Raw genomic sequence first — 18219 nt, 5'->3', positions numbered from 1 at the left:
CAGGTCATGTGACCCAATTCTCCCTCTCCAGAAATGTTTAGGGTTAGTATTTTGCTGTGTATTCTGAAATTTCACAATGATACACTTTAGTGCAGGTCTGCCTTCAATATGTCAGGCACTTGACAGTCCCTTTCTATCTAGAAATTTTTTTCCTTCGACAGCAGAAAATATCCTTGCATATTTCTTTCATACTCTTCATTTGATCTTTTCTTTATTTTTTATATTATTTTGATATTAGGCCTTCTGGATAAATCTTCCAGTTTTACACCATGGAAATCAGCAAATGCTACAAATCGGGGCTTTTTTTTTTTCTTTTTGGAGAGCTGATTTACCAACATACCACCACTCTTACTACACATAAATGGGTTTAGGGAAATTAACAGATCTCTGGAGATCCAGATCTGTTTAAAGAATCATTTCAGTCATAAACAAGGCATTCTACATCTCATTTTCTATATTAGCAGTAATCGTGACCAAGTGAATATGACTCTTTAATGTAGTAACAATATATTCAAACATTACCACTTGTAACAGATACAAATTACTCAAAACTCATATACCTTTCTCCATTATGTTCTTCCAGGGGAATATCTTGAAAAGCATCCAAAGGAAATAAGTGATGGTAAGACCGTGCCAAGTGGGGAGCAGACACCAAAGTAAGACCTAACACATAAAGCAGAAAGACATATTTAATAACCCAAACCTCATAAAGATGATGGCTGACATGTCAAATGATATAACTTAGACTAAATATTTTCAAGTTCTTTTTTTTTAGGATTGCAGGCATTCATTTCTTTAGTTTACCTGTGGCCATAAAATGAGACTCCAGGATGGAGTCTTAGTTCTGTCACTAAGTATGTGACCTCTCTTGGCATATTTCTTTACTTATAAATTAAATAAAATTCTACAATTCTGTTACTTTAACTTCTCATTCTCCTTATATATATTTATTTTATGAAGAGCTGCAAAAACATCTACTAGATCTACTGCACTGCCTTTAAAGAACATAATTGTTTTCAGAAAGAGAATTAGGAAACTCTTTTAGAATGCCATGTTTATTTTTAAAATGGAGTACTAAGCACACAATGAAAAAAAGTAATCTATGTCTTTTTTCACAGATTAAATCCAGAAACATAGGCAGAGCTTAATAGTTATCTTTATTTTAATAGCAATATAGGTAAGAAATTATTCAAGATTAATTTACTGGATCATGAACAGTTGGTTTCTTACCACAGATTTTACATTCAACAGGAAGCTCACAGTATTTTGCCCGACACTGTGGGCAGAAATAGCCTCCTAATGTAAGTCCTGGCTCAGTGTTGCTATCCAGATGCCTGTGGGGGGAAACATTACTTTTTAAAAAGTGATATATAAAGATGTGAGCAGTTAGAGCAAAAGCCACTCTGATTTTAAAACCTTCAAGTTGTTTCACTGCTCACTTACACTCTGTTCATTTTTGTCTTTTTTTTCCTCTCTGCATTTTGTTTTGAATAGTTTCCATTAATGTCTTTGAATTCACTCACCTTCTCTTCTTCAGTGACTAATCTGCTGTTAATCCTAATCCATCTTATTTTTCATCTAAAACACTGTATTCTTCATCTCTAGAAATTTGATTGGGGTCCTTTTTCTATCTTCTGTATCTCCTATCATACTCATGTACTCCTCAACTTTCCTGAGCATATGAAGTATATTTACAATAATCATTTTAACACCAAACCTATTACTTCTATCAACTGTGTTATTTCTGGATATGTTTCCATTCTACGATTTTTCTCCTTGTTATGGGTCATACTTTCCTACTTCTTTGCATGACTGGCAATTTTTGATTGGTTGCCAGATATTGTGAATTTTGCTCTGTTTTGGGTGCTGGATTTTTTTTTGCATTGCCTTAAATACACTGTGGCTTTTTCTGGAATATACTTAAGTAACTGTGAAATAGTATGATGCCAAGACTTGCTTTTAAGTTTGTTAGGCTGTCCAGAACAGCTGCTAGTCTAGAGTTAACTTGGTTTCATTACTGTGGACTCTATTCAATGCCTGCGGTGTTAAGAGGCCTTTCCACACTGACTAGTGGTAACATGAACTACTCCCTGCCCCATGTGAGCCCTAGGGATTGTTCTGCTGCTCCTCTCCAGTTCTTTCCCTGGCCTCCAGGAGATTCCCGGCAGGAATGTACAGATCAACACTCATTTAATGACTCACGGGGAGCTTCAGAGGAAGCTCTCCAGAGCTCTCTGTGCAGCTCTTTACTCTCGAGTACTCTGCCCTGCAAAATGGTAGCTGCTTCCACCCCCCGCCCCCCAAACTCTGAACTTTGTTTCTGAACGGAGCAAAACCTCCTGATTCTGTGTGGGTCTTCCCTCCCTGCACAGCAGCCTGGAAATCCTCTCTAGGCAGTAAGCTGCAATCATAGGGCCCACCTCATTTGTTTCTCATCTTGCAGGGATCATTATCTGCACTGCCTGTTGTCCAATGTACGAAAAACACAGTTTTGTATATTTTGTTTGGTTTTCTGCAAGGAGACAGAAGTGTAAATCTAGTCCCTATTACACTTTTATATCTAAAGACAGTAGTCTTATTTATGAGTTTTAAGAATTACTTTCTTAAATTTACTTTTATTTTATAATTATGTAAAATGTAAAGCTCCAAAGTTAAAACAAGTTATATGCAGAAAAGTCTAGGATCTATCTCTTTGCCTTTCTCCACACATTGCATTAGTAAACATTTTTTTAGCTTTTACTTTTTGGTTTCATTACTATTTTTATTATTAATATAAACAAGTATGTGTATCTACTCAAACCTCCACCCTCTTCTTAGATGATCGGTAGCACACTATACACTTTTCTCTACCTTACTGTTTTACTTAGTAATATTACAGGAGTATATATAGTTTTCACTCCTTTTTACAGCTACATAGAAAGTAATCTTCTACAAAAGCCATTACATTTCAAGTCCATCTTTTAAATTTATAACTTACAGGAAGGACTTAACAATGTAAAAACATTATCACGGACAATTTCAAGGTTTTTACTTACGCCATACTGAAAGAGGGTTTTGCATCCTGATCAGACAGAGAAGCAATGGTATGCTGAGGAAATCCTTCACAGAAGAAAATGTATTACTTTTTTTTCCTCAAGGAAACAGAAAAATTCTAGTAATAGAAACCTAAAAATGTTCCTACCAGAAAGCCCACTAAGTTGTGCAAAAGTTCTCTTTCCTGCCTTTTAGATATGTTTATTATAGCACGGTCAAACTGACAGTAATTCCCAGTTTAAAAAAGAATTAATAGTAGAGGAAATGGGGGAAAGATCTGTCCATACATATGGCCTCAGATTCTAAAGTTCATATCCATATTTTCTAATTTAACAACGCTTAACACACACTGCTTTTTAAAAAGAAAATGTGTGTAATTTTTAAATACTTTCTGATATAACAGAGGAGTCTATAATATAGTCTACTTTCATTTTATATAAGAACATACTTCTAGTTTAAAATTTTGGAATGTCCAAATCCATGCAGTCTATTTTCCATATATATTTTTAAATTCTGAAAAGAAGTCTAAGAAAAGCAGAAACCATAAAAAAAGAGACATTTCATTCTATATAAAAATTTTAAACCTATCTATATTTCAAAACAAATAAAAGTAAAGGAAAATGACCAACTGAAAAAACATTTGCATCAGGTGACTGAAAATGGGTTGATATTCCTAAATGGTTCTAATAAATCAATTTGGAGAATTATTATAAATTTAAAAATAACTTTAAGATAGGCTAAGGAAATGTATCAGTAAATCGAAAAGATTAGCCAACATAATATCTAAAATGTACTGAGTGTTTATATCAAGCATTACTCTAAATACTTGGTCTGTATTAACTCAATCCTTGCAACACACAATGAAACAGATACTAATATCACGTGAGATGAGGAAACAGGAAAGAGAGGTTGAACAGTACTATAAATAGCCAAAAACAAGGCAGAAAAGCATTCCATCTCACTGACAGTTTAAAAATGCATATTAAACAAGGAGTCTCTCTCTTTTTTTTTTTTTTTTTTCTGGTACGCGGGCCTCTCACTGCTGTGGCCTCTCCCGCTGCGGAGCACAGGCTCGGGACGCGCAGGCCCAGCAGCCATGGCTCACGGGCCCAGCCGCTCCGCGGCATGTGAGATCTTCCCGGACCGGGGCACGAACCCGTGTCCCGTGCATCGGCAGGCGGACTCTCAACCACTGCACCACCAAGGAAGCCCCAGGAGTCTCTTTTTGTATTGAAAAAGCTGGGCTTTTTCAATTACAAATTACAAAATAGTTGGGCTTTTTCAATTTCAATTTACAAATAAATGTTTACTATAAAATAATAATTGTATAACACAGCTTTGATAAAACAGTACAGCAGATTTTATAGCTTTTTTGATTTCTTAATACAAGAATTTCTCTATAAACACAGTGTCTTTATACCTTTCTATCCTTAACAATTAAAAAAAAAACAGTAGTGTTCCTTGAGTGACAGGACTACAAGTGAGTTTAATTTTCTTTTTACTTCTCTGTATTTCCCAAAATTGCTTCAACAGCATAATTTTCTCTAATTATAAAACATTTAAGTTAAATACAAGAAATTCTTAAACGTTAAAATAACTTGTACAAATGAGATAGAAAGTCTAGCGTGAGTCAAAATATATTTTTTTTAAATGTCTATTTTAAAATAACACAAAACAGGGAATTCCCTGGCGGTCCAGTGGTTAGGACGTGGCACTTTCACTGCAGTGGCCCGGGTTCAACCCCAGGTTGGGGAACTATTTAAGATCCTGCAAGTGGTGCGGCCAAAAAGAAAATTAAAAATAAAAATTAATTAATTAAATAACACAAAATAAATACTTACCCATACGAATAAGTGAGCATTCAGAGCTTGAGCTAGCAGGAGGAGGACTAACATGATGTGTCAGCAATTCTTTGTAATGGCTTTCATCTAAAATAACATGGTATGTGCCTAACAAGACGAGAAGTAAAAGAGAAGAAACAACAGCTTTCCAGACATAAGAATGAACTGTAATTTCTATATAATTCTGTAAAAGTTTTACCATCTGAAAATGTTCATTTTCAAAGTAAGTTCTTAAGTTAAATTATCATTTTTCAAAAACTTTATTTAAATAACATCTCTAAATTGACTTCTCTAGGAATAACTGTAATTACAATTTAATTAAAGCCAAATTACAAGTTCTTCACTAAGTATTAATATAGTAAAATTTCTAGCTTTTCAAGAGTTATAATGCTTCCTCTGAACACTGACATAACTACTGAAAATTCCTCGCATTCTGAGATGATATCTTATAGAATTGGTAATATATTTAATGTAACTACCCATATTTTGGACTTCAGCACATGAACTGATTTAAGTTTAGCAGCTTAAAAAAACATATAAAAACATCCTAATTAATAGATTGTTACTTTACATAGTAATTATGAGTAAATACTGAAGATTCTAGATATATACCACCAGTTTCACGAGCAAGCACAGTGCAAACCCGAACCTCTGCAGACAATCCAATAACAGACACTCTAATTTTAGCTGCCTTTAGGGTCTTCGTAAAATCCAAGTAAATGGTGAGTTTTGAGGGAAGAAAAAAAATTGAATAATTAATGTGTTTGAAAAATAGAATGTTCTGAAAACTAGTAATAAATTCAGTATAGAATTCTCTTTAGAGTTGTAACTTTGATTTTGATTATGAAGAAATTATTGGTTCTACCTTGATTAGGTCATAGATATTAGATGGATCACAGGTTGTGAGACTGCTAAAGATGATTAGGACTTCTCTACTTGTATGTCCGGGCATGTGTCTAAAGAAAGATAAAAACCACTCCAATTAGGTATAACAAATTACACTAATAAAAAACTTAACTCAGAAACAATAGTACCCATGGTTTACACACTTAGACTGCAGAATAACCCCATTTATTTCAATATTACAAAGGAATGAATTGTGAGTATACTCTAAAAACCTTAATGCCAATTTTTCTAAAATTAGCTACACACTTAAAAAAAATTCATTGATTCACTTATTCATTCAATAAACATTTCTTGAATACTCTTTTAAGTTCTGGGGATAAAGTGATAAAGAAGACCAACAAGGTTCCTGACATCATGAAGCTTACATTCTAATAGATTTGTTTCATACAAAGTCTAAAGTGTACATTGGAAAGTGTGACAATACCATAGGAATCAACTTTAAGGTGCATATGTGTGGCTTGAAAATAGTAACATACTTCTTTTTTAAAGACAATTTAATCTCATGTTGATTCAGTCATAATATTCATAAACAGTAATGTTTGTGTACCATTTAATTCAATGATGGTTTACGGGATTTTAAGATGTGATGAACTGTTCTCCTCTATACCAAATAGATATTTCTATGCTTTTTGGAGCAACTTTATCGATTATTTATAGCTTTCCTGCTTATATTTTCATTGTTAGGCTCAGCTTTCACTTGTGGATGCTGCTGTTGTGCCTACCTTCACTATGTGTGTTACCTCCTTCTCATCTACTTCAAAACTAAAAAAGTATCATATAAAGGTATAAAAATCTGAGTCAGGACAGACTATCCAGGGATAAAATATATAAGCTTTAAATATATTGAATACTTTCTTTGGGGCTTTAACTATATTCCACATAGTTAAACTTGCTAGAAAAGTGCTATTAATTTATAGATGTATTACAAAATAAGTTAATAAAAACCAATGTACAACAAACTCAGTTATTATACCACATTAAATTCCACATACAATCAATTTTCAATAAAATATTTTTTATATTTCTTTTGTACTACTAATATTACTACAGCTTTAATTATATTTTTCTAAAACCTTTAAGGATATACCTCAGCAACTAAAATGTAAAATAAAAATTACTTACCAACACCATACTAAATATTATAAATGACATTACATATTTCTTTCAATAATGATTTCATTACAGCTGGGTTTATGGAGACGCATATTAACATATTATCATTTCAACTTAACTCATTCAAAAAACTTTGAAATAAATTATAAACAATAAGTGTAAAATACTAACTTTAGAGTCTGCATAGCCATGCTTAAGGAGTTATAAAGAGATGGCTCTCCATGGCAAGTCATATCTACAGCTTTCTTCAAAGATATTATGTGTTTCCTTGAGTTTCCTAAAATAGAAATGGAATAATCTACTTTTAATAAAAATAATCTATATATACATTATATAAATTTACCTTTCTCCCAAATTTACATATCTATGATGTTAAACAACAGAATCCCTTTGATTTACATTTTTAGCAAGTTGCAATTTTTTTCGAATTTTTGAATTTTATTTTATTTATTTTTTATATAGCAGGTTCTTATCAGCAAGTTGCACTTTCATCAGAAATGTTTTGATACATAGTCTCACTCGTACTGAAAAAACAGAATACAAATAATCTGTCTATTAGCACACATTTTAATAATATTAACCTAGAGTGCATATATTTTTACTCTTAATATTTCCTATTTCATCATTTTTAATACTAATATATGTTCACATTTTAACATCTCTGAAATCACGATGTGTCTTACAATCACTGGCAGCCAGGCAGCGTTTGTGACACAGCTGTCACTGCCTGCTCATGTGCGAACCTATGAATGCTGTTGATGTGTTGCTGCTTCAACTGTATCATGTGCATTGTTTGTGTTGTTCACGTTGAGTTTAACTGCGATTTAAAGTGTTTTTAGAAAGGCTAATACAGACGGTTATATTTTTATGTAGAAAGGCATGGAACAGAACAGTGAGGTGTAAATTTGTTATTGGTGAAGCAAAAACTCATTGATAGAAGAATGCCTGCAATTCCATTTTTTTCTTCAGGGGTAAAAAACAAGCACTTTATAAGACCCAAGAAAGAGGATTTCCACAAAGAGACAAAACTGTGTTACGTTGTTATTGAAATAACATCTGAAAAGACTGTCTGTCTCATGCTAAGCAATACAAATGAAGGGAAGAAAAACTGCCAAATTCTTTAGAATACTTGACAGGCATGTCAAACCACCAAGAAGCTGGTATGAACAATTCACATATCATTTGACATTGTATCAAAGGTTAATTGCTAGAGTGTTTCCTTCTTGATGGCTCATAAAATAAAGGTATCTTACAAATGACAGAATCTGAGATTCAATAAAATATGGTATTCTTCAGACATTTCCTCCTATTTCAACATTGTCTTCATATTAATTAACAACAATGAAACATCGAGTTTATCATATAGCAAACTACCTTCATACCACTGAACATTTAATTTCCAATCTGTCACTATTACAGTGAGTTGGCCAGAGTTCGTTCAGGTTTTTCTGTAACATCATCGGAAAACCCCGAACGAACTTTCTGGCCAACCCAATACATACCACTGCAGACAGTATATTTGTAGAGTGAGGCTTTTTCTTCTTTCATAACATTTCCTAAGTATACTCCAAGGAATATTTTTTTTAATACCTTTTTTTTTCCCTCTTGGCCGTGCCACACGGCTTGCGGGATCTTAGTCCGACCAGGGATTGAACCTGTGCCCTCAGCAATGAAAGTGCGGAGTCCTAACCACAGGACCACCAGGGAAGTCCTCCAAGGAACATTTTTATGGCTCTTTTCCAGAAAATGTTAAACAAATTAACCAGACTATCAGCATTATAAGTACCAGTTTCTCCATGGTTCAGCAAGCCATATATTGCTTTTGAAACTTCATTTTGGTCATTTAAAATATGTAAAATGTTGTTGAGTGGGCTTTTTTTTTTTTTTAACACTAGTTTGGCTAAACTTTCTTTTTTAATAGTTATTTAATTCCTCTTTTTTTCTGGCATGCACTGTTTATCTTCTTTGCCCATACATCTACTTGGAGCTTCTTGGTGTTCTTATTTATTTGAGTAAGCTTTAAAATATTAACCATTTGCCATAGTTAATATACAGTGGACCCTTGAACAGTAAGTGTTTGAATTATGTGGGTCTACTTTTTTCACTAAGTATGTGCTACAGTACTACATGATCTGCAGTTGGTTGAACTCACGGAGGTGGAACCACTGAAACAGAGCACCAACTGTAAAGTTATATGCAGATTTTCAACTGTGCAGAGGGTCAGCATTCCTAATTCTCAAGTTGTTCAAGGGTCAGCTATATACTGCAAGTATTTATTCTTGGAATCATAAAATTTTAGAAATGAAAAGTACCTAAGTCTAATTCCTTCATTTCATAACTGAGAAACAAATCTAATAAGTTAAGTGATTTGCCCAAAGACATATGCCTACCCAGTGGCAGGACCAAGACTCAAAATCTTCTGGCTCTCTATCCACTTTTCTTTCTACCATAACATACAAAAAAATTTTTATCTCCTACTGTGTTATGAGTATAGAAAAAAGCATACTTACGTTACTGTCAGTGTGGTTTATAGCAGTGATTCTGTTCAGAGGAAGAGAGGGTACTTTCAAGAGGCCTATAAGAATCACCAGAGGATTTTTCATCTCTGTGCACCCATAGAATATTACTATTAACTTGGGGTAGGGGGCATGCAAGAGGGTCGGCCCTACATCCTTTTCTTAGGGGAACCATCCTTCCTTCACTGTATAAGAATCCAGTTTAGACTACGTGGTTCAAATGGAACTTACCCTTCTTCTAACCTACTCCAGACACAGACATGTAATCCAGGCCTACCAACAAAATACTTCATTGCCTTGGCTACTTTGACGGCTCATGGATGCGCAGATCATAATCAGAGTCAATAAGAGTCCTCTTTGGAACCTGTGCTGAGGCTACGGACTAGGAGGGTCATGTAGACTTGGGCTATTAATAGCCATCTTTTCACCTCTCAGAAAACCTATCAGAGAATGAAGCCAGACAGAAACAACTATATGTGAAGTCAGCCCACCTTTCAACATGAGCCAGTAATTTCCCCTCTGCCCTTAAGCTAGTTTGTGATTTTCTGGATTACTTCCAACTGAGTTTCCTGGATGACCCCAGGCTAACATACACTTCACTACTTACTGCCATAATGAAAAATTACTAATGATGGAAGTGTGTCAATTTTATGTGTATTGGTGAGGATGAAAGGTTGAGAACCACGTTTAAGAGACAGTGTATTTTACAGAAAATAAAATAGAATTAGTGATGTAAGTTTGCAATGGCACATATACCAAAGCAAATAAAATCTGCCATTATTATCTCTTAAGAGAATAAAATTCAGTTAGGCATGTCATGCAAGCAGAAAATCTAATCACTAACGACTACAATTCAATTTGTATACTCTTTGTTCTTTAGAGGTTTACCTTTAAAAACTTAATTTTAAGATTAATTCTGAATGGTTAAAATAATTTTATCTTAATGCTTTCAGGATAAGAATAAACACATTTACATTCATGATAATACTATTCACGACTGTGCAGAACTCAATTTAAAAAAAAAAACAAATGAAAAAACAGAATTGAATTTAAAACAGGTCATTTTAGGGACTTCCCTGGCAGTCCAGTGGTTAAGACTCTGCGCTTCCATTGCAGGGGACACGGGTTTGATCCCTGGTTGGGGAACTAAGATCCCTCATGCCGCGTGGGCAACAAAACAAAACAAAACAAAAAAACAGGTCATTTTAGAGACCAAGAGTTTAATAGAGGGTTTTTTAAGTGTTTTACCTAAAGAGCCTCCAGAAAGGTTTCATTTTACTTATTAGGCAACCTTACAAACAGTGTTACAAGGTTGGGTAAATAAAGCCAAGTCTTGAGTGCTATAAAGGTAATTTTATGCATACCTGAGAGTTCAGTCAGTTTTTCAGCTCTTTTACTCTTTGTTACAATTATTCCAATCTCAAAATAAAAACAAAAATGGTTATTAATTTAACAAATTATTTCTTCTTGATAAGAATGTACGTAACTAAAATAAATGACTAATTACAAAAGGAATAAGTAACATGAGAAACTTCTGATATAAACTGAGCTATGTGTTCACTGTACATTAACTTCTAGAGTTATCTTGCTTTTCATTGCTAAGTGTCCCAGAAACTTATACACGATCTGAATCACTTAATCACCAATAGAATATATGTACAATGTTTTAAAAAATAAATTATATTTGGCAATAATATCAGGATGCTAATTCTGAATTATATCACTTATCTACATACCTGACTAATAGGATTTTGATCAAAATATTCCTCTACGAAGTATTCCAACAACTGTTCAAAGAAAACAAAAAGGAAATACTAGATAAGGGCAAAACAACAACCACAGAAAACAGGTTTTGTGCAATCTTTTTTCTTTTAAATTAATTTATTTGTTTTTGGCTGCGTTGGGTCTTCATTGCTGCACGTGGGGTTTCTCTAGTTGCAGCGAGCAGGGGCTACTCTTTGTTGCGGTGCACAGGCTTCTCATTGTGGTGGCTTCTCTTGTTGTGGAGCACAGGCTCTAGGCACGTGGGCTTCAGTAGTTGTGGCACGCGGGCTTCAGTAGTTGTGGCTCACAGGCTCTAGAGTGCAGGCTTCAGTAGTTGTGGTGCACAAATTTTGTTGCTCCACAGCATGTGGGATCTTCCTGGACCAGGGACTGAACCTGTGTCCCCTGCATTGGCAGGTGGATTCTTAACCACTGCACCACCAGGGAAGTCCCTGTGAAATCTATTTATGAAGCATTGTTTCTAATGATTTTTAAGTTTATAGATTTTCAAAAAATGTTCAGAAGTAAAAATATTAAATAAATAAAAAATAATAAATTTTGAAATATTAAATAAATAAAAATTAAAATATTAAATAAACCTGAATTTGAAATGGTAAGTGATGAGATAGGTTTGAGCTAGGCCTTAAAAGATGGAACCATTTGGACATATAAGACAGAAACAATCTAAACAAGGAAAAGATCCAATAAAGACAAACAGGAGAATAAGCAAAATTGAGCATGGGTTTTAATAAATTAGGAATAATCTGAATGTGTTTATAAGCTGAGGAGATTGATTCAAGTAAGTCAAAGGAGAATGAAGATTCAATAAAGAAAGGGATAACTGACAAAGCAAGATCCTAACACAGAGTGGAATTAAGGGCATAAATAATTAGCTATTTTGGTATACCATTTCTGTAAATGATCGGGTAGCACTTCTACTTAGCTATAGTTTGTATTAGCTCAAAAAAAAAAAATTGCTTTCTTTAAAACCATTTCTTTTACAGAATTCAGCATCCTTCCTCACATGTAGTATAAATCAGAATAATTTTAGTATACCTTTAAAGTACATGTCAGTCTATTTGGCTTTAAATCCTGGTCTTCCATTGTTCTTGATCCATCTACTACCACATAAAGATGGCGCATCTACCAAAAAAAATCCCCCAAAACAAAACACACAAATAAGAACAATTTTCAAATACATTTTTAATCAAGAACTAAAAATGTCATTTAGTATTCACATATCCTACACATATATTTTTAATATATTCCCTTAAAAAGTTTGTTTTACTGTTGTTTATTCTATTAAGCCAGAATGTTTCTCTAACTCAAACTAGTCCTGTACCAGAAAAGGAAAAAAGAATAACATACCATTCCAAGTCGAACTTGTCCATGGTGCTCAAATACCCTGTTAAAATTATGCAAACATTTTAATGGAATACCATCTACTACCTGAAAAATCATTACAACTTTTCAACTAACCTGCATTTTTTTAGTGAAATAAATTATTAACTTATGGATGCATATAATTATGGGCATTTTGAACAGTCCCTGAAGATCAATTTCCCTGATGAGACTCTAGGTTGCTGGCTCCTTCCCCCTATTTAGAAGGCTACAAGTCAGTTTCCCTGAAACACAGCTCAAATGAAGTACCAAGGAGTGGCCATAAGTGGACAGAAACACCTAAAGGAATATATTTTACCTTTTGTAACACACACAAAGTTTACCTACCTTTTTCTCTTTGCTTTGAAGAGAATGTCTTCTATTGTAGCTTTAAGTGATCCTGATTCATCTTCTTTAAGAATCTCCCTGTAAGCAATAATTACTTGTTTGAAAAGATAAGCTAAAATTTTATCAATCCAAGAGAAATGAAAACATATGTCCACACGAAGATTTGCACCTGAATGTTCACAGCTGCATTATTCATAACAGCCAAAAATTATAAACCATCTAAATGTCCATCAAATGGTGAAAGGATGAATAAAAACATGGCATAAACATATTAACAGAATACTATTCAGCAATAAAAAGGAATGAATTACTGATTCATGCAACAACATGGATGAACTTGAAAACAGTATGTTCAGTTAAAGAAGTCAGACAAAACTGACCACATATTATATGATTATATTTACATGAAATGTCCAGAAAGGGCAAATCTAGAGAAACAGAAAGCACACAGTAGTTGCCTAGGACTGGAGGTGGACATGGAATTAATTGTAAATGGACATGAGGGATATTACTGGGGTGGTAAAAATGTTCTAAAACTGATTTATGTTGATGATTGCACAATCCAGTAAATTTTCTAAAAATCATTGAATTATACATAAGAAACAGGTGAATGTTAACATGTGTAAAATATACTTCAAAAAAGTTGTAAAAACAAAACCCCAAACAACATCTAAAAGGGAAGGGAAAGTAATAATGCCCTACTTACCATGTTCTTTCATAGCCTCCTTCCCATCGCTTAGTTCTTTCAGGCTCTTCATCCATTTTTTTCTTACTGTATTGTATTATTCAATATTCTGTAAAAAAAAAAATCATTAGATTGTGAATTGATTAAAGATGTTTGTCACCAAATGCATACAATTAAATCTGAAAAGTAAAGAGCGGGAAGTAAACATACAAAGTAAAAAAAAAACTCAGAATGCAAAATCATCTTATTTTTTGCAATTTATTCAATAATTGTAGCTGACTGAAAAATACTTTGAAATCTTCATGGAACTCTTTTCCCATCTCCAAGAAAGAATACGAATAATTATGCACAAATTTGGCACCACCACAAATAAGCATCTCTTTACAATTAAAAAAAACCCAAAAATGTATTAAAGATGTGTCATAGGACAGAACCATAGAATTATGAGAAGTGGGTACAGGTGTAGATGAAACATGAGCCACAACTGCTGCTTATTATAGCTGAGTGCTGAATACATGGCGATTCACTGTACTCCTTCTACCTTTGGGTTTGTGTGAATTTTCTCATAATCAAGTTTTTAAATGAAATTTATTATTATTCATAAATGATAAATGCTTATGGCTCATAATTTTTTTAAAAAATACAATATTAAACCTACACTATAACCCCAACTATTAAAAGAAAAAGGAAATATTTAGTAATTCAATAAATAGGACAAATGGTTTTGATGGATGTTACGATTAAGGATGATTGGTTTTTTGCCTCTTTATTCTTTTCTGTATTTTCATATTTTCAATATGAACATGTATTTCTTTAATAATCAGGGATACCCCACCTTGATTTTGATCTCAACTAATTTATTTTAAATTTTATTTAATTATTTAATAATTTCATTATTATTTAAATAATTTTAGTAAGCATTTGGAAAGAACTTTATACATTAGCTCAGGCTGTCTCAAGAGGGAGGCTATATGGAAACTCTGTACTTTTCTGTTTTTGCAACTTTTCTGTAAATCTAAAATTATTTCAAAGTTAAAAATTTAAAACATTTGCATTTTGTTTTGTCTGGATTTCACATGTTATTTTAGAAAAAAAGATCATAGGATTTGAAAAAATAATAATCAGGAATAAAATTGGTGTTGGGAGTACTCTATTAACCATAACCAAGTAATAAACACCCCCGTCACATCCACACCTCCACCCTCCCCAATGGAATCTCCCTCCCCATTCTACATTCTCACTTTCAACTTCCTTCTACCATAGATGAAAGATCAAAGGAATCCTAAGTGCCAAGACATTAAGGACAAAACAAATCCCATCATTGGCAGGGGCAAAGATTAATTTTTGTGATGAGGACAATAACCAAGACCTCAACCTCATTTATTTCATTTTTCCTATAGAAAAATATACTTAAAAATCTAAATATATATCGATTTTTATAAATGGACTTCTGGAATTAAAACCTATTGACAAGTTTAAGACTGCTTTTATGGCATCACCGCTTTCTCTGGCACCTGCTACAATCAGATATTATTTGCTAAAGTTCTGTGTGTCTCTCACTGAATTAACAAGCCACTCCCTGGCGCTGGAAGAGATTCATTTGTTTCAGGATATCAGGTGATCCACTTTAGTATCCTGAAATAACAAGAGGTGCATTAATTCTGACATCAGTGCTATTTCAACACACCATGTTGGTGCCTTGTACGTTTAATGATGAGTGTAGTAACACAGCATACAGTGACTAAATTGAACATTTTGATCTTCCATGGAGGTGTTTTTGTATTTATCATGAATGTCAAAAATCAAAAGCTTAAATTCTTAAAGAGGTGGCTACTGCCATCCATCACATCAATATTTAAACTGTATTTTATTTTTATTTTATTACTTTTAATTCTCTGAAAGTTCAGAAACAAAGTGAGAACTATATGAGCAGAAGCTGCAAGCAGGACCACCTCTGGCTCACTGCATACAAGGACTTCTTAATTCGAACTGTCTGCAATGGGAAATTACAGGGATAGGACAGAGATATTAAGATCCCCATAACTGCAGATGTTCAAAGGGAAGCTGGATGTTTACAATGCATGCAGTTAATAGAGAAGGGATTTATGCAACCTGGAGGAAAATGTACTTGGTAACCTCTTAGGTCAGCATCTCCAACTGCCTATGACTGCCCAATATTCCATCTTCTTACAAATATCGCTGGGAATCCAACCCCAGGAAAGCCACTTCCCCCTGGGGAAGCCTGGTGGTATGATTCCTTCACATGAGCTCAGAAAGCTACACGTAAACAAATGAGATCTGCACCACACATCGCAATTTATGAAGCTTTCCCTCACACCTAACCCTGCCAAGCGCTGTGCGACAGGCAAGGGTGATAACTGTCCTGCTTTTCAGGTGTGGAACTCAAGGGTCAGAGGCTGGTAACTCTATTGAGGCCACACAGCTGGAGGCTGGTCACGAGCTAGAACCCAGGACCACAAGTCCCCAAACTCGCGCCCTGCCTTAGGGCAGGAGAGCCACTCTCCACACTGCTGCCCCAGATGCTTCTATGCAGCTCCCTAGACGGAATTTGCCCTCCTCCCCCTCCCACACATCCTCATTCCCTGCGAGGCGGTTCTGGGCCATTCAATCCCCGCTTCCAGCCGCGCAGCCCCTCCCGCTGCCACACTTCCCAGGCCTCGGATCCACGCCTCGGCTCCATGCAAACCTTTACCGCGGCCTCACCTGTCCTGCTGAGGGCCGCTCTGCCGGAAGCTCTGCACAATTTGCTCTGAGGGCGCCGCCGAAGTCCTTCCGCCGCGCACGGTGGCGACGTGCAAACGTTCCGGCTGCTGGGAGCGGTGGTGGCCGGAGCGCGGCGCTCGCAGGCCGGAGCAACCTTGTTGACTTCGCGGGGAGGGACGTCCTGCTTCCTTCCAGCTCTTCGCAAGGAGGCGGGAAGAGTGGTGGCCATTCGCTCTTGAAAAGTTGGAGGCCTGGTAGCCGTCCATCCGGCATCTGAGAATTGATTTTATTATTTACAAAAGGTTAGCATGAAGGATTCTGACCACATCAGTAGCCTCAGCTGAGCCAGCTTGCTGTGCAGCGGTTTTCCCGGACTGCTCTGCTGCTCCTGCTAAATGACACAAATATTTATTGAGCACCTATTTGGGGCCTGGTACATTTCTAAGCACTGAGGAAATAGAAATGAAAAACTGACAAAAATCCTTGCCCTCATGACAGTTATGAAGAAAAACATACTGTAACAAATGGTGATTGTGCCATAGAGAAAAATTAAGCATGGAAGGGGGAAAGTGTGTGGTTTAAAATAGGTGGTCAGGGGACTTCCCTGGTGGTCCGGTGGTTAAGACTTTCACTGCAGGGTTCACAGGTTCGACCCCTGGTGGGGGAAATAAGATCCCGCATGCCAAGAAGACAGTCGAACCATGACCAGAATGAGGGAGGGAGTTAACCGTGCTGATACTTAGGGAAAGATTTCTCCAGGGAAAGGGAGCTGCAAGTACAAAGGCCCTTGGGGTGGAAGCACATTGGTGTGTTTGAGCGACGGTATGGGCAAGCAGGGGATGAGTGGTAGCAACTGAAATCAGAAGTGCGGGTCTCGAAGCACTGTCAGAACTTTGAAGGGATGATGATGGCTTGGACTAGCATAGTATGGCAGTGCAGCTAGTGAAAAACGGCTGGATTCTCAATCTTGTCAATAGACTGGATGTTTGTTATGAAAAAAAAATCAGTGACTCCAAAGTTTGTTGCTGAGCAGCTGAGAGGCTGGAGTTGCAATTACTGAGAGGGTGGGGGGTTGGTAAGATCAGTTCAATTTTGAACAAGTTGTTTGAGATATCTGCTAATACACACAGAATTACTAGCATTTCCCATACCTGAGAAATGGAGAGGCAAGGCACCGCAGAGCCTCAGAAAAGGATTATGCCCAGGAAAAGGAAAAAGGAACTGCCGGAACCTCTCTGGTTCCCCATCATCGCACGCTTCCCCTCTGTTGCCTATATTGTTTTGTTGGTACTAAAATCTTTCCATGTATTCTTCCCCCTCAAAAATATAAACAGAAGCCATCCTGCACAGTAGTGGAAAGAACAGACCTGAATTAAAAATCAGGCTCTGCCACACTAGCTGGGTGACCTGAAGCAAGTCACAACCCAAGTCTAATCTATAAGATGGGATTATTTCCACCTACCCTACAGGGCTTGCACATCACATCTTCGCAAGTCCGTAACCAGGTCCTTTTATTTCTCCCCAGAAGACAAGGTCTCACTGTTTAGTTCTGATGTTGTCTTTGCAAGGTGAGGAGGGCAAATTAGCATTGCTGATTCCCAGTGCCAGTTGGCTTCCATCTTTGCCTCCCCTACATCTTTGACTCCTATACAGGACTCACACACAAACTCCACCCTTTTTCCTTTTACTTCCTTCCTAGTATCCCCTCTTCCTCCCTCCCTTCCTTCCAGAAACCCACTTTTCTTTCCTTCTGTTCTGATTAGCCATTCTGTTCCAAGACAGGACTCACACCTGTAGAACAAACAGCTACAACCCCAAGCCCCAAGTTTCTCATTTATGTTTACTATCCACCTGTCTGGGAAGACTTTGTGGAAAAACAGGAAAAGGACAGAGGACTCCCCAATGAATT

General features: G+C 35.8%; 1 protein-coding gene across 20 annotated transcripts in view; it reads right to left on the bottom strand.

Annotated features, from left to right (window-relative positions):
* LOC101330933 (general transcription factor IIH subunit 2) overlaps positions 1 to 16380 on the bottom strand; it is a 66619-nt gene extending 50239 nt beyond the window's left edge. For 3 of the 20 annotated variants that reach the window (XR_004525801.2, XM_073802189.1, XM_033852924.2), the window contains exons 1-13: positions 13608 to 16288; positions 12902 to 12979; positions 12542 to 12578; positions 12230 to 12316; positions 11146 to 11196; positions 10774 to 10828; positions 7065 to 7170; positions 5740 to 5830; positions 5487 to 5574; positions 4875 to 4982; positions 3036 to 3099; positions 1231 to 1334; positions 561 to 663 (exon numbers count right to left, since the gene is read on the bottom strand). Coding sequence is in view for 17 of the 20 variants with exons in the window: in XM_073802189.1 (XP_073658290.1) it covers positions 561 to 663; positions 1231 to 1334; positions 3036 to 3099; positions 4875 to 4982; positions 5487 to 5574; positions 5740 to 5830; positions 7065 to 7170; positions 10774 to 10828; positions 11146 to 11196; positions 12230 to 12316; positions 12542 to 12578; positions 12902 to 12979; positions 13608 to 13663 (1028 nt within the window). In the remaining 3 variants the exon portion in view is untranslated. Of the gene's footprint in view, positions 1 to 560; positions 664 to 1230; positions 1335 to 3035; positions 3100 to 4874; positions 5034 to 5486; positions 5718 to 5739; positions 5831 to 7064; positions 7171 to 10773; positions 10829 to 11145; positions 11197 to 12229; positions 12317 to 12541; positions 12579 to 12901; positions 12980 to 13607; positions 16289 to 16310 lie in introns of those variants that run through there. The other 17 variants (XM_019929899.3, XM_019929898.2, XM_019929895.3 and 14 more) reach the window with 15 other exon arrangements.
* Between the last annotated feature and the right edge of the window lie 1839 nt (positions 16381 to 18219).

This window comes from Tursiops truncatus, chromosome 3 (genome assembly GCF_011762595.2).
Source record: "Tursiops truncatus isolate mTurTru1 chromosome 3, mTurTru1.mat.Y, whole genome shotgun sequence".
Taxonomy (NCBI): domain Eukaryota; kingdom Metazoa; phylum Chordata; class Mammalia; order Artiodactyla; family Delphinidae; genus Tursiops; species Tursiops truncatus.
This window is presented reverse-complemented; position numbering and strand designations above follow the sequence as displayed.